This window comes from Nyctereutes procyonoides, unplaced genomic scaffold (genome assembly GCF_905146905.1).
Source record: "Nyctereutes procyonoides isolate TBG_1078 unplaced genomic scaffold, NYPRO_anot_genome, whole genome shotgun sequence".
Lineage (NCBI taxonomy): Eukaryota > Metazoa > Chordata > Mammalia > Carnivora > Canidae > Nyctereutes > Nyctereutes procyonoides.
In genome coordinates this window covers 53,621,831-53,642,522 of record NW_026575131.1, presented here as the reverse complement: position 1 = coordinate 53,642,522, position 20,692 = coordinate 53,621,831, and the positions used below count along the sequence as shown (strand labels likewise).

At 56.0% G+C, this 20,692-nt stretch overlaps 2 protein-coding genes across 8 annotated transcripts; one reads left to right on the top strand and one right to left on the bottom strand.

Moving 5' to 3' along the window:
* The first annotated feature begins 1,094 nt into the window (after positions 1–1,094).
* On the top strand, positions 1,095–9,623 carry TRIP10 (thyroid hormone receptor interactor 10). Of its 2 annotated transcripts, XM_055342963.1 has the most exons (15): positions 1,095–1,161; positions 2,347–2,462; positions 2,547–2,603; positions 3,480–3,627; positions 3,704–3,766; positions 3,982–4,086; positions 4,180–4,308; positions 4,877–5,023; positions 5,133–5,327; positions 6,350–6,517; positions 6,786–6,895; positions 8,412–8,544; positions 8,761–8,903; positions 8,982–9,103; positions 9,217–9,623. In XM_055342963.1, exons 1-15 carry the CDS (start codon positions 1,138–1,140, stop codon positions 9,363–9,365), a joined length of 1,809 nt encoding a protein of 602 aa, XP_055198938.1. In that variant the 5' UTR covers positions 1,095–1,137; the 3' UTR covers positions 9,366–9,623. The 2 variants fall into 2 exon arrangements, with proteins under 2 accessions (XP_055198938.1, XP_055198939.1); XM_055342964.1 differs by lacking the exon at positions 6,350–6,517.
* SH2D3A (SH2 domain containing 3A) lies at positions 6,902–19,633 on the bottom strand. 6 transcript variants are annotated; one of them, XR_008666820.1, is made up of 11 exons: positions 19,526–19,633; positions 16,779–16,915; positions 14,942–15,291; positions 14,507–14,583; positions 12,607–13,091; positions 12,390–12,505; positions 12,050–12,224; positions 11,850–11,961; positions 11,347–11,532; positions 7,553–7,831; positions 6,902–7,455 (listed from the first exon to the last, which is right to left on the bottom strand). XR_008666820.1 is itself a non-coding variant. In XM_055342967.1 (10 exons), exons 2-10 carry the CDS (start codon positions 16,845–16,847, stop codon positions 7,803–7,805), a joined length of 1,599 nt encoding a protein of 532 aa, XP_055198942.1. In that variant the 5' UTR covers positions 16,848–16,915; positions 19,526–19,633; the 3' UTR covers positions 7,484–7,802. The 6 variants fall into 6 exon arrangements, 5 of the variants coding, with proteins under 5 accessions (XP_055198942.1, XP_055198940.1, XP_055198944.1 ...); XM_055342967.1 differs by lacking the exon at positions 6,902–7,455 and having other exon boundaries at positions 7,484–7,831; XM_055342965.1 differs by lacking the exons at positions 6,902–7,455; positions 7,553–7,831 and adding an exon at positions 9,937–10,484.
* Between the last annotated feature and the right edge of the window lie 1,059 nt (positions 19,634–20,692).

The window sequence follows — 20,692 nt, the reverse complement described above, 5'->3', positions numbered from 1 at the left end:
TGATGTCCCCTGGGCTCCTGGGGCTCTCCTCCTGGAAGCCCAGAGGCTTGGGGCCTAACTTGTGCCCCGGGGGCGGCTCCGGGGCGCCGCGTCTGTCACCTCCGTTGGCACTAAGGACTAAAGGCAGGAGAGGATGAGGGTGGGAGCTGCAGGGTTCTCTACCCTTTCATCTCAGTGCCTTAAGGAGATTAATGAGGTGTGAACAGGCATTTATGAGGGAAGTGACAGACTTCTGTGCCCCCAGGGCCGGAGTGTCTGGAGGGAGAGGTGGAGTCGAACCGGGGTCTGGACAGTGAAACCGGATTGGGTCTAAACGGATGCGCCTGGAAAATGGGCAGGTGGAAGCGCGAACTGGATGAGGGCCGAGGAAAGACCTGGGCCCGGTGCCCCAAGGACAGCCTGTCCTCAGTTTCCCGGCGCAGACTTCGGGAGGAGGGAGAAGGCAGGATGCGGTGGGGGTGCTAATGGACCGGGCCTTGGCGGAGGCACGCGTTCTGGGCAGGATCGAAGTCCTCCCATCCGCCCTGTGGCCGGAGGGAACCAGACCATTAGTGGGCCGAGCATAGATGTCTGGAGCCGGGCCGGCCCGCAAGAGCGGGGTGACCTCAGGTTCTCCCAGCGACGGCGGGCGGGGGGGGGGCGGGGGGGCGATGCGGGAAGGGGTGGCTGGTGGTGGGGGAAAGACCTCTCGGGTTGGGGTTTTAATGTCTTGGCCCTTTAAGGAATGGTTGAAGGAAAGAGAAAACAACAGTCTCAGGCGACTTAGGGGTGGGGAGGATAAGAGGGGTCCGGGGGATTTGGGAAATGGATGGGGGTCCTTTAAGGGGTCGGTCCAGTGGCGTCTAGTGGCAACTTTCCTTTAAGAGGGGGCGGGGCGTCCTTTGGGCCCCACCTCCTCGGGGGTCCCGCCTTTAGGGCGCTGTTCGGGCCTCCGCGCAGACGGGGGCGTGGCAGGGCCTGCGGGGGCGGGGCCGAGCCTGGAGGGGGCGGGGCCTGGCGGGCTGGGCCGGGCGCGCCGCTCCAGGCTGAGTCTCCGGGCGGCGGGCGGCGGGCGGCGGGCGGCGGGCGGCGGGGACCGGGCGCGGCGGCGGCGGCGGCGGCGGCGGCGGCGGCGGCGGCGGCTTCGGCGGGAGCAGCATGGATTGGGGCACCGAGCTGTGGGTGAGTCCGATCGGCCCGGCTTCCAAGTTTCTCCTTTTCTGGAGTTCAGATCCCGGCTCCTCCTTGCTCCTGCACGACCTTAGCGGGGGCTCGGCGCTTTCCCCTTCGGAGACCCCCGGAGTCCCCGCTTTCCGCCCTCCCTCGGAGTTTCCCAGGGCGCTTCAGGACGCCCGGGGCGAAGGGCGACCTTGCAGCCGCGGAGTCGGGAAACTGGGCGCGGGGTTCCGAGTGAGGAGGGCAGGAGTCCTGGGACCAGGCCGGGGCGGCCGGGCGAGGTCACCTATTTTGAGCACCCTGGCTGGGCCGGCGGCTTATCTTACGGCCCCTGGGTCCCTGCCCGCAGCCCGCCTGTCCGGCTTGGGCGGGGGAGGGGCCCCTGTGGCCACTTCCAAGCCCACGTGGGACCTGGAAGTTCCGACCGCCTTTCGGAGGCTCCAATCAACACCTTGGGGCTTGGGTCGCGCTAGGGGGGAGGGGGCTGCGAGGCTTGGCCACCTCGCAGCCCCCTCCCCCATCCCGCCCCAGGCACTGGGAGGGGCCGCCCCCAGGCTGCTTCTGACCTCTGCTCTGGAAGCCCCAGAAATTTCCCCTTATCCTAGCCCGGACCTCTGACCCCTCCTTTTTATGGGGGCGGTGGCATCCCTGGGTTCCTGGATGCAGAGGGGGTAGCGAGATTCCTTCCCCCACAACTCTGGAATTTCTTTCGGAGGTGCAGTGGGGTCAGTGGGGGAAACGGAGTCACGTGTGTGCGGGGGACCCCGGGAAGCATGGCGACCCGGGGAACATGGTGCCTGGCCCCTGGACATTCTGGGGCCCCCCGAGCTGCGGCGAATCCTGCCCCTCTGGTCCTGACTCACGCCGGGCCGGCCGGATTTTCCGGAATCTTGGGAGGGGGGATTAGGGGAGCCGGGGCAGGGGGGAGTGGCCCTGCCCCATTCCACACCCCTCTTGGCGGTCTGGAGGCCGGGACCCCGTAGTCCGGCCGGGGCCCCGCCCCTGTTCCCTGGCCCTTCCCGGGAAGGGGAGGGGGTTCCCGCCGGTTTCCTGCCTCCCCCCGCGCCGCGCCGGGGCGGGGCCGGGAAGCCACACCTTCTCCTAGCTCAGAGCCCTGAGGCTTCTCAGGCGCCTGGTCCGCGGGCGGTGGGGTCCCAACGTCATGATCCCGAATCCTCCGCCCGCTTCCAGGATCAGTTTGAGGTGCTCGAGCGTCACACGCAGTGGGGCCTGGACCTGTTGGACAGATATGTGAAATTCGTGAAAGAGCGGACCGAGGTGGAGCAGGCTTATGCAAAGCAACTGAGGTGAGACCCTAGGGGGGACCCGCCTGGGGCTTGGGGAAGCTGTTGGAGGGCTGGGGGCTCAGCCTTTCTGCCTCTCTCCATTAGGAGCCTGGTGAAAAAATACCTGCCCAAGAGACCTGCCAAGGATGACCCAGAATCCAAGTAAGGATGGAGAGGAATTGCCAGGCTAGATTTGGGGGCGCCTGGGGAGCGTGTGTGTTGGTCTTACTTCCTCTCCCCCAGCTAGGCGGTAAGACCCTCACCTTTTGCTTCATTTCCCACCTAGAGGAATGAGCATGGATGGAGAACCTGGATCACCTGTGCTGGAATCGAAATCCCGTTATTTTCCAGCCCTACGACTCTGGGCAATTGACTTGAGTTTTCCATTTGCCTCTCCTATTGAGCGGGGCTCCAGCACTCACTCAACAAGTGACTCTGGGTCATTGATTTATGTTTTGTGCCTGTTTTCCTCACCTGTGAAACGGGATGATGATGATGATCTTGTAGGGCTCATGCAGAGAATAACAGATCTTGCACTGAAGCAGTGCCCAGCCCATAGTTAGTCCAGCATAGGAGCATTTCGCTTTTTGCCACATCCCCAGTTCCAGAATCCAAAGAGCTCTAAAAGTGAAAAAATTGTTTTGGTAGCTTGTGTGGCAGCAGCCTCTGACCTGACTTCACGTTCATCACGTCCTTGGTTTTTATTCTTCTTACTGTGAATAGTAATACCTCTCGCTGCAAAAATATTTATGGTGTTCGATTCAGGATGCTGCCCCTGACCCCACTGGGGTGCTGCATAAAAGATGGTATAAGCATTATATCCCCTTTCTGAACCTGAAAAGTTCTGAGTTCCAAAATGCATCCCACTGAAGGGTTTGGGGTAAGGGATATGGACCAGAGTTTATGGTTGCTTCCAGGAGGAATGTGTTGGGGCTTTCCCGTTCCCATATGGAGGTGGGTCCTAGGGCATCTGGCTACCCTGGGTGGCGGGGGTGGCCTCCTGACCCTGGCTTGCTGCTCCTGCCCATCTTACCCTAGGTTCAGCCAGCAGCAGTCCTTTGTGCAGATTCTCCAGGAGGTGAATGACTTTGCGGGCCAGCGCGAGCTGGTGGCTGAGAACCTCAGCGTCCGTGTGTGTCTCGAGCTGGCCAAGTACTCACAGGAGATGAAACAGGAGAGAAAGATGGTGAGTGATCCCCTCTCTGGGTCTTGAGGACTGCTACCTCGACCCAGGTGAGCCTAACCATCTCTGTTTTGCACAGCACTTTCAGGAAGGTCGTCGGGCTCAGCAGCAGCTGGAAAGTGGCTTCAAACAGCTGGAGAATGTGAGTCTGGGGGCGTGGAGAAGGGTGCCTCTGGCCCTAAGGAGCCGGCTGAGGGTTGCTGATCCGTGGAACTGCCTGCATTGTCTGGCCTGGGGCCCCTCTGTCCCATGGGTTCCCAGCATGCCCGTTGCCCTGCATTTGCTGGGTGATGTCCCACCAGTCTCTGAAACCTTGATTTCTCACCTACTTCCTCCTTCTGGTTCTGTCCCCGGCAGAGTAAGCGCAAGTTTGAACGGGACTGCCGGGAGGCTGAAAAGGCAGCCCAGACTGCTGAGCGACTCGATCAGGATATTAATGCCACCAAGGCTGATGTGGAGAAGGTACCTGTGGGGTCTGGGATGGGTTTGGAGGTCTGGTTGGGGGGGTGGGGGGGTGCAGAACCTGGCCGTGACCCCTGCCTCGATATTCCTCAGGCCAAGCAACAAGCCCACCTTCGAAGTCACATGGCAGAGGAGAGCAAAAATGAGTACGCAGCCCAGCTCCAGCGCTTCAACCGAGACCAGGCCCACTTCTATTTTTCCCAGATGCCCCAGATTTTTGATGTGAGTGTTCTAAGCCCCCAGCCTACCCTCCTGAAAAACACACAGTTACCCGACTCTTACACATTTGCCAAACCTTAGCTGCAATGTCCCGATCTCTAAATTGAAAGGGAATTAAAAACAGCAGTGAGCTCTAACTCTTTCTGCCAGGATGTCTTTCTTTTTTTCTGAAACTCCTATTCATTCTTCTAAGCCCCACCTCTAACAGTCCCTCTGAAAAGCCTCAAATTTCCTGTCTTCTGCTTTAGTCTCTTGCTCTACTCCACCTGGGACTGGTAATATCTATGTTGGGTGTGCTCTCGGTGGGTTCAAAGCCCTGGCTTCGTGGTCACCTCCTTTGAGAATCCTTTCCTGACTCCCTAGGCGAGGCTGGTGCTCCTCAAACTCCTCTCTCAGATCTCCCCTGTCCCATGTGTCTCCTCTGGCCACCCTGGGCTGGAAGTCTCTATTCGATTTTGTGTATTCTCCACAAGACTGGGCTTGGGGCTGGGGCCAGTGTGGCACCCCATCGTGTTTGCGGATTGAATCGCTGCTGCTGGTCCCATTAGCGCCCCTGCCTCTGTCTCTGCAGAAGCTGCAGGACATGGATGAGCGACGGGCCACCCACCTGGGGGCCGGGTATGGGCTCCTGTCCGAGGCCGAGCTGCAGGTGGTGCCCATCATCGCCAAGTGTCTGGAGGGCATGAAGGTGGCCGCAGATGCTGTAGATGCCAAGAACGTGTGTATCTGGTCCTGGGCGAGTGGGCTCACAGGTGGGAAGTTGGAGGACCCCAGAGGCTAGGCATCTGGTCTTGCCCCTGACTTCTTGTCCCTACTCCCTCCTGCAGGACTCCCAGGTCCTGATCGAGCTGCACAAGTCAGGCTTTGCCCGCCCTGGTGACGTGGAATTTGAAGACTTCAGCCAGCCCATGAACCGCGTGCCCTCAGACAGCAGCCTGGGCACCCCCTCCGATGGACGGCCTGAGCTCCGAGGCCCGGGCCGCAGCCGTGCCAAGCGCTGGCCCTTCGGCAAGAAGAACAAGGTGGGGGCCGGGGCCCTTGGGAAGGGGAGTGTGAGTGGGGACAGGGGGGCCCCCACTGAGTCAGCCCCAGCCGCTGGGACGCTGAGTCCCGGGCAGGAATTTGCCTCTTGGCTGCTGGCCCAGGCTGGAGGGAAGGGAGGCGGCTGGGTGATCGGCCTGGGAGTCCCCCAAGGCTGAGGGGGGGGTGCAGGGAGGGGGCCCGCGGCGTCTGTCTGCTGCTTCTCGGGATGCTGGGAGAAGACCTGCTTCTGGGATTCAGGGCTGGATGAGGGCTTGAGGGACTTGTCCTAGGGACTCCCCTTGAGTCTCTCTCCATCCTGCCAGTGGGTCCTTGGGCCCCTGACCCTCAGGCTGTTTTTTCTTGGGATTTTTGGCTTGTAATGTCAAGCACATACCTGTTTTATACCTTAGACCCTCACCCCCAACCCTTAGTTTATTTCTCATGAACCCTGTTATATATTCTTGATCCCTCTTGACATATAATTTGATACCCCCCTCAGTTTGTACAACAGACTCCCCCAGCTTAAACCCCACCTGTAACCTTTCTGATACTTCATGCCTTCTACCTTTCTCTTAGCTTGCCTTTGACCTCTGTAGCCATGTACCCATCTGAGACCTTGATTCCCGCATGCATCTCCCTGTATTTTCTAGACTGTGAGCTCAGAAAGCTGGGTGGACAGAACCCGGGGCCTCCCTGCCCCTGCTCCCCTCCAGCCCCATGCTAGGTACTGGACATAGAATTCAAGGAAGGGATAACATAAGGGGGTAGGGAGGGGTCTGGCCTTCCGGCTCACAGTCTAATGCCCTCCCCACCACCTCCCAGATTTTTGTGTTGCTCTTTGCATGCATTTTCTGTGTGTGATTGTGCATCTTGAGTTGTGGTTTTCTTACCGTTTTTTTTCTTTTCTTTTCTCCATTTTGTTTTTTCTTTTTTCTTTATTATGTCCGTCCGTCCATCCATCCTCGTTCTCTACATCCTCCAACCCCTTGTGACCCACCCCCTCCCCTGCCCCCGCCGGTAGCCACGCCCCCCACCCCTCTCCCCCCTGGGGGGCCCCCTGCCCTCGGCATTGCCTAACGGACCCCCATCCCCTCGCTCCGGCCTCGACCCCTTGGCCATACTGAGTGAGATCAGTAAGTCGGTCAAACCGCGGCTAGCATCCTTCCGCAGCCTTCGAGGCAGCCGTGGGGTAAGTGAGGCCTCCAGGGGAGTAGGAGGGGGCGGCCCCAGCCCACCCAGTGGCTGGGTGGTGGTACCCTGGGCTCGCTTCCTGCAGCCGGCTGGGCCCCCCTCCTCCGGTTGCCAGACCTGGACCTGCTTTGCTCTGTGCATGGCCTTGCCCCCAAAGAACCTTGGGTGGGGAGGAAGGTGGACTTGGTATGTCATAGCAGTGTCTTAGAGCATAGAAGCTGAGAATCCCCAATCCCCCCGAACTCAGTCCTCTTGCCACCTTGCAGACAGTGGTGACGGAGGATTTCAGCCACTTGCCCCCAGAGCAGCAGAGGAAGCGACTTCAGCAGCACCTGGAAGAACGGAATCGTGAGCTGCAGAAGGAGGTCGACCAAAGGTAAGGTTTGGGGTAGGTAGGCAAGGAACAAAATAAAATAATAAATGAACTGTACTGAAATGGTACTCCAGACTCTCTCTAACACGCCCCAAGGCCCAAGCCCCAGTGGTTTTATAGGTGATTTCTACCACACTTAAAAGGAAACAATTCATTCCAGCAAACAAAAAAAAGAGTGAAAAGGTGTCAGCTCATTTAGGAGGCTGGTGGAATCAATTCCCCTATCATTTAGCAAGAATTCAAGAAATTCAAATTCTGGACTCATTTTATTTCACTTAGGATCTTAGATGGAGAATCCTAGCCAGACAAATCCAATGATATATTTTAAAAATAATATTGCGCGTGGTGGAGATGGTCGCACAACAGTGTGGATATACTTAATGGCCGTGGAATCGTACACTTAAAAATGGTTCGAGTGGGGCCTTTCTTGTGTTATGTGTATTTTACCATAAGAAAAACATAGTATTTTTTGAAGACAAGTCATGATCAATGGGGTGTTATCCCAGTAATGCAAAGATGGTTCAATGTAAAGACATCTATTATTCTTTTACTACAGTAATTGGCTAAAAAAAAAAAGAAAAAATCATGGTTATCTACTAACTCTTAAAACATCAACAATAAAAAAACCTGCCAGATTAAAAAAGGAAAAGCTGTACTCACTCCTTCCAAGCAACGAGATCGTCTTCCCAGTCCTCTTACATAATGGGAATGACGCTGGCCACTTGTGGACGGGCAGCCAAGTTATATTTTGCCATTGCATTGAACCTCTTGTACGAAACTTTGATTGGTGTAAAGTTCCACTTGGAACTTTGTAGTTACGGAGTCTTTATGACGTAGGGGCGAAGGGGGATCCTTTGGAGTCAAGACTGGCCTTGAATTCTAGTTGTTGCACCTCACTGTGTTTGTTTCCTCATCTGTGGCACGGATCTGGTATTAGGACTGGAGAGAAGTTGAACCCAGGTTGGACAAATGCCAAGGTCTACGCCTGTTACTGCTACTGCCTATATAGGCTTGGAGGAAACAGGGACCAGGGACTAATGATAGTACTGAGCATTTATAGAGTGCTTACTGTATGCCATACACTATTTGAGATCCTTTACATAGATTCACTGACTTCCCCAAATTCTGAGACTTCATGAGCTGGGGCCGAATCCTGATTTTCTTGTTTAGGGCTATATTTCTGATGCCTGGAACAGTGCCTGGTATGCAGTAGGTAGTCAATATGTATCTGAATAAAAAAAGGCACTGTTCTAATCTTTGCAACCACTCACATGAGTGGGGATAATGATGCATTATCCCCATTTTCCAGATTTGCATACTGAGACAGAGGTTCAGTAACTTACCCCAGGCTCACAGGCAAGGAAATGCCCAAGGATTTGAACCCAGGTGGTGAAGCACTAGTGTTTGAGATTTACCAACTGTCTTCTCTCGCTATTGGCTCCTTGAAGCAAAGCGTGTATTTTTTTTGCTTGTTAGATCATATGGGACTGTTCCTTCTAATCTGTCTGTGTCATCCTAGAGAAGCCCTGAAGAAAATGAAGGATGTCTATGAGAAGACACCCCAGATGGGGGACCCTGCCAGCTTGGAGCCCCGGATCACAGAAACCCTGAACAACATTGAACGGCTGAAATTGGAAGTGCAGAAGTATGAGGTCAGGGAAGACCCTGGGGAGGGGTGGGGGCCAGCGGGCCTGGCTGAGTCACTTCCTGGGGGGGTGGGGGCAGGGAGGTGTTGGTGTGGTGGTGCTCCAGCTGTTTCTCATCACAGCCTTGGGTGTGCATGGGTAAGCTCAGGAAACCTCCAGGCCCAGAAGGGGCTGACCCCAGAATCCTGCCCTGGAATTGACTGTGTGTCTCCCTCCTCTTAGGCTTGGCTGGCGGAAGCTGAGAGCCGGGTCCTGAGCAACCGGGGGAACAGCCTGGGCCGCCACACCCGGCCTCCAGACCCCCCAGCCAGCGCCCCACCAGACAGCAGCAGCAGCAACAGTGGGTCACAGGATAACAAGGAGAGGTGAGTGTGGATGCCAGAGAGGGTCTGTCCCCAGGACCCAGGAGGCCTGTCCTTACCTGCTTTGCTCTCCCCAATCAGCTCTGAAGAGCCCCTCTCAGAGGAGGGTCAGGATGCCCCCATCTACACAGAATTTGATGAGGATTTTGAGGAGGAACCGGCATCCCCCATAGGTCACTGTGTGGCCATCTACCACTTTGAAGGTGAGGACAGCTTGTAGGTCCCATCAGCTGCTCAGGGGAGGGCGCTCTTTTGGGCTAGGTTGAGTTTAAACTCACCCGAAGCAGATCTGAGCCCACTGCCCATCCCGTGACAGGGTCCAGCGAGGGCACCATCTCCATGGCCGAGGGTGAAGACCTCAGTCTCATGGAAGAGGACAAAGGCGACGGCTGGACCCGGGTCAGGCGGAAACAGGGAGGTGAGGGCTACGTGCCCACCTCCTATCTCCGTGTCACGCTCAACTGAACCCTGCCACAGGCGGGAAGAAGGGGGCTGTTGGCTGCTGCTTCTGGGCCACGGGGGGCCCCAGGACCTACGCACTTTATTTCTGCCCCCGTGGCTTCAGCTGAGACCTGTGTAACCTGCTGCCCCCCATCCCACTCCTCATCCCAAATGGACCCGCTGTGCCTTCCACCATTGATGTACATACTCGTGTTTCAGATCTTTTCTTCCTGCCGCTGGGCTAGGGCCATTTTGTTTTATATAAAAAATTCTATAAAGCTTTTAGAGTCCACGCGTGATTAGATTCACCTACTGGGGCTGGATATGCAAATGCCACCCTCCTTCCTGGCCACAGAGGGAATGAAGAAGGAGAACTTGAGGTTAACTTGGGCCCACCTGGGACAAAACCTCCCTGGAGTTTGGTGCTTGTCTGTGATTGCGACATAAGGAGAAAAGCCCCGAACATCCTTTCTGTGTTTACTGCAGCTTTACTGAGAAAAGGTACTGTTGAGCACCTGTGTGCTAGGCATTCTCCACCCGACATTTGAACACTGAACTTTAAGCCCCCATGACAACCGGTAGAAAGTACAACAGCTTTGCTCATACAACCTGGTGGGGTTTTATGTCGAAGGCACAGAGAGGTTGAGCCATTGGCTGGAAGTCACAGAGCTCTTAAAAAGCATTTGAACTCTGGCTTCTGAGTAAGGGATGTGCAGGTTCTCTTACCCTTGAAAGCCTCATGTTCTGCATTTGTGGGTTATGTGTGTGGGGGTGGGAGGTGGGATGGGGCCTCCAGACACCCTAGGATCCATGTACATTTTGGGGGAGCTGTATGGGTTTTTGTAAATCTGCACTCCCTTCTGTGAGGCAGAATGGGTTCCCACTGCTTTGGCTACATGAACGGCTTGGGGCAAGGTCTCTGGTAGCCCCTGAGGTTCCCCAAAGTCTGGGTGTCCCAGCTTGAAGAAGGGGGTGTGTGCTTTCAAACGTCTGGCTCCAGGCGCTGCGAAAGGGCACTGAGGACTCTTTGGAACTTCTCGAGACGGGTGGCATGTGGCGCCCCCACGCCTTGGCTTCCCCAGAGGAGCCTCTGCACGAAGCCTGTGGTCAGGGCCTCCCTCAGCTGCGGGTTCGGCTGGAATCCTGGGGGCGGGGCCAGGTGGGTCGGGGGCGGGGCCAGGCTCCCGCCTGGGCCCCATCCTCTACCTGCCTCCTCCCCTCAGAACTTTGTCCCCACAGGGCCCTGGAGGACTCTGCCCCGAAGCTCTGGACAACTGGGCGGGATCGGAGGGGAGGGCGCTCTCTGGGGCTCTGCAGGACTGGGGCGGGGTGGCCAGGAGCTCGGTGGAAGCATGCTATGCCAGGGTGCGTGGGGGCAGTCTGTTCCAGGTGCCTGATGGCTGAGGGGTCCCCTTAGGGGTTGTGCCTGGGGATGGAACCACCTGGGGGGGGGGAAGATTTGGAGTCTGGGCAGCCCAGCGCGACACATTTTGGGGGACGCTGAGCCATGTTTTAGAGAGAGCAGTGCCTGGGTAGCTGGTGAGAGCGGAATAAGCCAGGTCGGGGGTTCTGGAGGCTGGGCTGACCCAGCACGGAGGAGGTTTGGCTCTCACCGCAAGGAGGGGGCTGTCCTCCCAGGATGAAGGACTGACTCATTTTGGAGACAGCTAGACGTTGTCAGAGGGATCGAGGTCCTCTGGGGGCAGGGCCGCTTCAGGTGGGAGCGGGGAAGTGGGAATTTGTGGACGTGGCTCCGGGGCCGGGGGCCAACCCTTTGGGGTGGAGAGCGCTAGTGCTGTCAAGGCTGTTGGCTGCGACTCGGACTTGGGGTGAGATCTCCCCGGGGGCCGGGCCGTCCCAGTCTGGGTGGAACTCTGGGAGGCGTGGCCAGAGGCTCCGGTCCCTGGCCTGGTGGGTTTTCGGGTACCGGGTTAGAGCATGCGGAGGGGTGGGGGGCTCGGGAAGTCGGGACCCGCTGGCAGCCGGGAGCAGAGGGAGCACTCACCTCGCAGGCGCCGGGCCGCTGCCTCACGGAACTGGGGCGCGTCCCGGGCCACCAGACGCGCCCGGTGCAGGGTGCGCAGCAGCCGCTCGCAGCTCTCGTCTAGCGGCCCCGGGAGTTCCTGGCCTTCCAGCAGGCGCACCGCGGGCACTACGTGCGGCAGCGCCACCTCGCCCGGGGCGCAGGGTCCTGTGCGGGCGAGGGCTCTGAGCTAGGCTCGGGCAGAAGATGGGACCCGGGTGAAGAGGGTGGGAGACTGGGCGGAGGCGGACCCTGGGAAAGGAGCCCAGAAACCCACGTTCCAGCCTAGCACAAGGCGGGACAGGGGCGGGGGCGGAGCCTAGGACAGGCGGGGGCGGAGCCTAGGCTTGGGGCCGGGTAGCCAGGCGCGAAGGGCGGGGCGTAGAGCGAAGTGGGTGGAGCCTAGGGCGGGCCTAGGGCGGGCCTAGGGCTGGGTTAGGATTCTGGTTAGACGTGGGTGCGCAGCTCCAAGCGATGCCACTCACCAGCGCCCTCGTCCAGCGCCCGCATCAGCGGCTTCAGCTCCTGCTCGAAGGCCAGCGCGGCCTGTGTGTGGCTCCTCCTGAGCTGGCGCCACGTGCGTTCCAGCCGGGACACCTGGGGGAGGAGCCCTGAACATGCTTCCTCTTCCCTCTTCCCCACGCCCCGCACTCAGGCTTCCTCCTCATTTCTGCTCCCCACGCACCTGGGGCATGAGCAGGGCGCCCATGACCGCAGCCAGTCCAGGCAGGTCCCCTGCCGCCCCGGGCCGCAGCGCCAGCGCCAGCTCCACCAGGCCCCGCAGGGTGGCCGCGCGCTCCTCCAGCGGCCCCGAGCAGCCCAGCACGGCCAGCGCCCCGGCCAGCGCCAGCGCCTCGTGTCTGCGGAGGTAGAGAGCAAGGGCCTGGGGGCAGTGGGAGCTTTGTAACTTGGAGGTGAGAGATGTGTGTGTGTGTGTGTGGGGGGGGGTAGCTTTGCCCATCTCCCCTCCTCCTTAGGGGTCCGTGAATGGGGGGAGGTTTGAGGATTCCAGGTGGCCGGCTCACCTCTCCAGAAGCTCCAACCTCAAGCGATGCCCATGGGGAAGTGTGAGCAGCTCCAGGCCAGAGGTGACCCCCATGGCGCCCCGCTGAACCTTGGTCACTCCTAGGAGGCCTGTAGCCTGGGCAGGAGGGTTAGTGGGGAGGTCAACTGGAAAGAATGAGTATATGCGTGAGGTGCCTTGGCCTGGCTTCAGCCCCTGTTTGGGGAGGAGTGACCCACCTGGCAGTCCACCAATAATAGGTGGAGGGCTGTGCTCCCAGGATGGTGCTCCAGGAAGAGGTCACGGAGAGTACTCAGGACTTTAGGTTCCAGGGGCCGATTCTGGGGGCCCAGCAGGCAGAAGAGGTTGTTAGGGGGGCAGAAAAAGACCTCAGCCTTTGGTCTTGCAAAGCTTCTGTCCTCTTCCTCCTCTTCCTCATTGGCTTCCCACCATGAGGCCTCTGTCTCTGGGCCACTGTGGCCAGTGGGTGTTTCTTGGGCACTGGGCACTCGGGGTACCAGCTCACAGTATGTTGGGGGGCGTCCAGATTCATCATGCAGCACCAGTGAGGGTGTTCGAGGTGGTTTGTTTGGTGCCTTGGCATGAAGCTGCCCATCGGAGGCCCTGAGGCCATCAACAACAGACCCCAGAGAAGCTGGCGTCTTCAGCAACACCGGGTCACTACCCATCCGAGGGAGGGCACATGTGGGCACAGGTGAGGCTCCTGGGGGTCAAACAAGAGGAGTGAAGGGGGTAGACACAAAAGATAGATGGATGGGATGGGTGGGGGGCTTCATGGGCTACCGTCCTCCCAGTCATCTAGTCAATGACTGGGTATTTTGGTGTGGTTTTGAACCTAAAGGCTTCATTGATACAAATGCTACACACTTATCAATGGTTTTAAAATGAACTTTTGTTAACACTTCTGTATGTAGTCTGAATGCTACAATTTAAATCTGAATTCCTTGTGTTTGCCCCCCTGAAGGTGGTAAGCACTGACTACAAAACTAACACAGAAAAAAAGTATTCAAAAAAAAAAAAAAAAAGAAAAAAGTATTCAAAATACAAAACTACAAAAGCATCCAAGAAACTGAATTCATCAAACTCTCAAATGATATCTTTTGTTAAGTTTGTGGCCTATTTACTCCTGTGGTTATTAGAACTTAAAGCTGCACCCAGGCTTCTGGAAGACTCTGTATTTACCAAGCCTATAAAATAGACCTTCTTATAGAGACTTAAAACTTTCCCATGGTTCTAGATACTCTGGGTAAAGGCCAAAATCTTCACAGTAGCCACAAAAAAAAAAAAAAAAAAAAAAAAAAAAAAAAAAAAAAGCCCCTGAAATCTGAGCCCCAGATGGTTCAGCCACACTCACATCCTTTTGGTTGATGAACAGCTGAAGTTCTTGTTTTGGCCCTAGGACCTTTGCCACCCCCCAGACACTCACATCATTTCCTTCTTCCCCTCTTTCAAATCTTTCTCCACGTGACTACTGACTACTACTTCAAATTATAATTCTCTCATTCCCCCTATTCCAGTCTCCCTGACTCTGTTCTGCTTTTAAATTTTACTTCCAAGCCAACTCAATTATCGATGTCCATCTTCCTCCAGTAGGATGTTGGCACCACCAGAGACCTTTATTTTTCTTGTTGAGTGATGTATCTCTGCACTTCATACAGCGGCTGGCATGCAGTGAGGGTTCATGATGAATGAGGGGAGGCAGGGCAGATGGGGCAGAGAGGGCACAAGGAGAATCTTCCTTTAAGTAGGATGGCCAGGGTCAGCTACTTTGAGGAACTCGAGTTAAATGAGAAGAAGTCAGTCAGGAAAAGATTAGGGGAATGGGCTTTCCCATGGCTAGAAGAACAGGTGCAAAGACCCAGAGGCAGGCACGAGACTGTGTGGCTGGAGTTATTTGAGAGGTCAGCTGTGATCAGAACACATAGAACTTCTGGAAATAATCATAAACCCTCCATTTTTAAGCCCCTACAGAGCTTCTGTGTATTTCTTAATCACCAGGACAGTTTTGAAAGCTGATTGAGCCCATTTTCCAAGAGGTTAATTCACCTGTGCCTCACCAGTCAGGCAGTGAGCGGCAGAGCAACCTCTGGACCATGTGCTGTCCTGGTAGACCCTTACCTGGTCCTGAGTGGTCTTCTCCTGACAGCCCCATGTGCTCCAAACCTGCGGGCTGACTGTCACTCCGCTTCCTAGCCCTGGGGGAAGAGATGAGGGAGATGTGTAGTCCCACCCTGAGCAGGGCAGCCCCCACCGATGCCCAGAAAACCCTTTATCTAGTCACTCAGGAGCACTGGCCCCAATCAGGGTGCTCTACCCCCCAGGGGACAACTAACAGCATCAGAAGACATCTTTGGGTTGTGACAGCCAGGGGGTGGAGGGGAGAGGATTCTACAGGCACCTAGTAGCTAGAGACGAGGGGTGCTGCTCAACATCCTATGATGCACAGGAGAGCCCCCCACAATCAATCCAGCCCCAAATGTCAGTAACAGTTACTGCACAGGTGGAGAAACTCTAGGGGTATCAGGTGTCACCAGAGGTGGAGTCTGTGATTACCTGTGCAGCTCTATCCGAGCTGGGCTCTCTAGGAGGGTGTCCTCACTAAAGCTGCGTCGAATAGGTCCTTGTCGTATCACGGGCCTGGAGGCCACAGCCCCTGTGGCTTGGGACAGTGGACGCTGCCCAGTCACATAGCTGAGAACTAGGGAGGGCAGGCTTGGGAAACGTTCATCTTCCAGCTGAAAGAGGGCCGTGGGCCGGCCTGGACGGGGACGGAGGGCCACACGGAGCACCTCGAAGTGTAAGGCTGAGCCCTGCCAGCGGCAGGAGATCACTGGGTGGCCCCCACGGGATCTGGAGGCACGAACCAAGAAGTCCCCATCTTGCTGCAGGAGGGCCTCAGCCTTCTGGGGATGGAGGGCAGGGGGTAGAGGAGTTAGCCATGAGCCCAGATGAGCCATTCATAGTGATTCCTTACCTCCATCCCCCCACCCAAAAAAAGCCACCCCAGAGACTGGGTGGTTTTGCACCAAACCATTTCCCATTTTCTCGTGGGCACACTTCTGGAGTACATTTCTCAGGCTCCCCTGCAGTTAGACATCATCTGACACGATCTGGCCAAAGGAGGAGGGCAGAAGTGCTGCCCGGAATGTCCAGACCCGGCACAGTCCTACAGCTTCTGTCCCCTATCTGTCAGGGGATGTTCCCAAAGTGCTAGTGGAAGGCAGAGCCACAAGATAGAGCTCGGGTCCTGATTTATTTCTGGAGCTCCACCTTCCCCACTCCTCAACCACCTTGTACTATAACATGAACGAGCCCATAAACATTTGTTGTGTTTGGCTGGTGACACCTTGGGGATGTTTGTTAGAGCTGCTAGCTGACACTGACTGATGCAACATCCACACTGAGTAAATGCGCTAAGCTTTGTGGCTTCATAAAGGACCATTCGCTGGATCCTTCCAAACTGACTGTGGCCTGGAAATCCTCCTTTATAAACATTTTCAAGCAGTCTTATGCCAGCCATGGTGGCTGGTGTCAAAACGGGCTGGGGGCCACAACACCAGAGGGAGACAAAGCAGAGTTGGTGATGGGGGCTGGGGAGTGAACCATACATATGGTGGACACACATATAGCCTTTACTACGTGCCAGGCCCTGCTGTAGGTATAAAACATATGAACTCATTTAATCCTTTACCAAGGTTAGGCAGCAGATACCATTATCCCCATTTTATGAGTGGGGAAACTGAGGCCCAGATAGGTCAAATACCTTGCCCAAGGTCACACAGAATGTAAGTTGTAGGGCTGGGATTTGAATCCAGGGTGTCTGGCTCCAGGGTTTGGGATTTTACCCACTAAGCAATATTGACTCTCACAATTTGATTGGATGCTCAGGGTCCCAGGACTCCTGAGGGTGACAAATGAGTTGCAGAGGAGGGTGGGGAGATTTGGGTTGAGAGGGAGATGCCAAGAGTTCTCAACACTGATTGAGCCCTTATTGTGTGCCAGGGCCTAACTAGACCCTGGAGACACAGTGATGAATGAGACCAAGGCTCTGTCCGGCGCCGTCTGATGGGCAAGACACAACAAACACACATGAATGAAGAAGATAATGTCTAAGAGTAATCACTGAAGGTGATAAAAGAGGGATATGGGCACCCTGGTGGCCACAGGTGCCTAGGACCCAGATGGAGAGACAAGCAAAGCCAAGGAGTCGGGTTGGGGAACAAGCCATGGTACCAACCAAGCTTCAAGACAGTCCCGAGACCCTCAGCCACCCCATCCAAAAGACCTTGACTATAAGTCCCCCATCCTGGACCCAGAAGTTCCCAGCAGGTCAAGGGCAGGAGAGGCTCCCCATCAGATGGTGCTGAGGCCCTGTAGGAAGCAGAGATACCTGACGGGATAGGGGGCCGTGGTACCACGGCTGGCTGGCAAAGTCCTCTCCATCCTGTGGCACCTGCATGGAGCTCTTGGGGGCAGAGGGTGCAGGGGCTGAACTCTGTACTTTCAACAGTCCTCAGTCTTCCACATCTGTAAAATGGGAATAGTTATTGCTGCTTCCTAAGCTTCCTGAGTGGCTGGGTCAGCCCTTCCACATTCCTCTTAGTTTTGGAGACTGCAGCCCACATCCTATCAAACCTTAAAATGCCAACTCTCTCTCTCTCTATATATATATATATATTCTAACATGTAACATATAACCATATTCTAAATTAAACAAATTACTTATATTAAAAAATACACACTAGATTTTGTTTATATATGTATATGTATATATATGTTCTAGATTCATACTATACATACTATAAAATTTAAACTTTAATTTAGATTGGCTGTGACCTCATGGAAACACTCATGCATTCACTGGGATCCTTGCAAAGGGAGAAGACCTAGGCACTGCTTTCATTTTTTTTTAAAGATTTATTTATTTATTCATTCAGAGAGAGAGAGGCAGAAACACAGGCAGAGGGAGAAGCAGGCTCCATGCAGGGAGCCCGACGTGGGACTCGATCCCAGGTCTCCAGGATCACACCCCGGGCTGCAGGCGGTGCTAAACCACTGCACCACCGGGGCTTAGGCACTGCTTTCAAATGTAATGCAATTTTGGTGCAGATGACATGATGCTGCGTTTTATAGAAATTTCATGAACTAATTCACTCAAACTAATATTTAGGGGGGACCCACCATGTGCCATGTGCTCCTGGGCGCTAGAGGCCCAGCAGTGAACAAAACAGGGGCATCCCTGCCCTTGGGGAGCTGCTGTTCTAGTGGGAGAGACAGCAATAAAAAAAAATAAATAAGTAGACGAAGGAGTAGATAGATCAGAAAGAGATAAGTGGAAAAATAAAGCCAGGGATGTGACATGAAGTGGTAGAGATAAGATTTTCCATAGGGTGGCTCGTGGAGGTCTTCATCAGTAACAACTGGGAGGATTTTGAGGGAGCGAGGCCAGGTGGGTGAAAGAAGCTTCCAGGCCAGAGCAAATTTATTTTACTAATCTCTAGCTTCTTAGCAATCTATGTGTACACTCAAGAATTCTTAAGTTGTAAGAAAATCTAACCCATACAAGGCTTTCCTATGTAACACCATTTTTAAAAATTTTATTTGTTATTATTATAGCTTTAAGTAATCTCTTAAAGCTCGAACTCACGACCTGCAAACCAAGAGTCACACGCTCTACCAACTGAGCTAGTCAGGTGTCCTTCCAATCCTTCCAATGCAATATCATTTTCAAGGACATTTTGTAGAAATGTCAGCAAACAGCAATTTTGCATTTGCAGATTCTTACATTTTGGAGCTGAAGCTGATATGCTTTGTTATTATTATGGTCAAATTTAGGTCTCTGACATTTTGGGACTCCCTTGATATTGTGCAGGCCCGAGGCCCGGTGTATCTCCAGCATCTGGTGGAGAAAACCTGCCCTGGACGGGAAGGAAGCTGGCGGTCTGCTTCTCACTTCCTCCATCCTACGGTGTTCTGGGCCTGCCTGGGTGTACAGGGAAATAGCACCAGGATTCTCTCATCCTGAGTCAGCAAGGCCTTGAGTGCCAGAAGCCAGCGAGGAGTTACCAGACTTGCCTCAGGTGGCTTTAGGGGCGGGGAGCTGGGCAGGGACCTGGCTCCAGGTGCTGCATACCTGAACACCAGGTGTGTCTCCTGGATGCCTGCGTACTTCCTGTTTGTCAGCTGGGCCAGGCCAGCCTCTGTCTTGAGTCCCCCAATGTCAGCTTCCTCTGTTTTGTGCCATCTTTAGCACCCATGCAGAGGGGTCACTGACAACGCTCTGGTTAGCTTGGTGGAGGGGAGTTTGCGTGAGGGAGGAGCTCAGAGAGGGTACAGGTCAGACATAGGCCAACTAAGTCATCCTCCTGCCCCTCATCCTTTGGAATAATTTCTGGATATTTGGGCAGGGGAGAGGGGAAAGGGAGAATCAGGAAGGGGGGGTAGGGGCAAGCATGGGGAAAAGAAGGGGGTTATTCATGCCCTATAGAGCACACATATGTGCACACATATGCAGGGGGGCAGCCGCCTGCCTACACATAGACACATGGACACAGACTCGGGTACTCAAACTTGACATTGAGCAAACACTGATTGGTTGAGACCTTGCTGTGTTCCAGAACCTGTTCTAGACCCGGGAGAGACAGTGATGAATGAGATGAAGGCTCTGCCCTGTGCCGTCGGGTGGGCAAGACACACAACAAACAGAGCACAACGAATGAAGACGATAACGCCCACGAGTAATCACTGAAGACGCTGTGCTAAGGAAGGCTGGAGGCGGCGGCCACGGTAAATAACACGCAGCCAGGGAGGTCTCTCCCACCGGGTGACATGGGAGCTGAGCCCTCAATCAAGGGAAGGAGACTTTAAAAAGATTGCTCGGGCAAAGTGGGAGCAGGGAGGCTCTTCGCGTTGCACAGGAAACACGCTCGGAGGAGCACTCCCAGGTACGCCCAGGTACACGGACACGCGTGACGCACAGCGACCCAACCAGGCACTCGGCGCCCCTTCTGCGTCCGCGGCTGCTCATGGACCGACACCCAGGTCCTCCCTGCGGGCCGGTGGCCCCACCTGGAAAAGAGAGGACTCCCCACCCCAATATCCCTCTGATCCTGGATGTGCCTGGGGCCCCTCACTCACCTGGGCCGGGACCCGCGGAGCTAGCGAGAGGCTGGGGCAGGGCCGGGGAAGGTGGAGGCCCGCCCTCCGTCCCTCCGGCCCCACCTTCTCCGGCCGCGCCCGTGGGTCACCGAGCCCTTGCACCTGGCTCCGCCCCCGAGGACCCGCCTCCGACAGCGGCCTCCGGGCTCTCGCCCCGCCCCCTCGTCCCCGCCCCACCCCCTTACAGCGGAGCCGGGCGCTGGCCACGCCCCCTTTGGAGAAACTCTGCTCCCATAAGCCACGCCCCCTCGGGAACTCCGTGGGTCCCCGCGGGGGGCCGGGCCACCTGGAGCCTGGCCCCGCCCCTCGGCTGGCCACGCCCACACTCTCTTCGCGCCCCGCCCCTTCGGGCTCGGCTCCTGCATTCCCCGCGGGCCGGCGCTTAAGTACCCCCGACCCCTAGGGACGTGGGAAGGGGTGTCTCTGTCCTCGCCCCCGGGGTCCCGCGCGGGGACTGGGCCGCCTCTTATGGGCTCTCTAGCAGCGCAGGGTGGCGGCTGCTGTGACATAGAGAGAGGTGCGCTTCCTCCAGACCGCCCCCCTGGGTTTCCCGGAAGGGAACTCCACGGGGTGTCGGGTTTTGTGGAGGCAAATGCGGGGAAACACAACAGCCTCCCCGTATAACAGGACGAGGGAGATGAGCTGGACTCGGGGGTGGGGGAGACATTCCCTGGTGGGACGGGGGCTTCCATCCTGATGCTTGGAGCAAGCCTGGAAAGGATGGGGGAGTGATCTGGGACCAGAGGGAGGACGCTCTGGCCACGTTTATTGAGGGGCTTGTGCACAATGATAACAGCGTTGAAAGCAGCAGCCTCACTAACACCCACTGAGCACTTAGTGTGCCAGGACCGTTCTGCTTCCTTGACCTGCTTTGACGCATTTATTTTTTACATCGACGTCTCAGTGAAGTAGGTACCATTTTCATCACCCCCATTTTCCAGATGGAGAAACTGAGGCACGGGGCAGCTAAGCCATTTGCCCAAGTCGACTCGGCTTGTGAGTGTGGCGGAGGTGGTGCGGATTCATACCCGGAGCCCTGGAGCGCCATCCTGTCTTCCTCGCTTCCATCTGCGCAGCCCCACATCGCTCTGATCCCTACCATAATTCTGAACGGTGAAGGTGACTGTCACCCAATTTACAGATGAG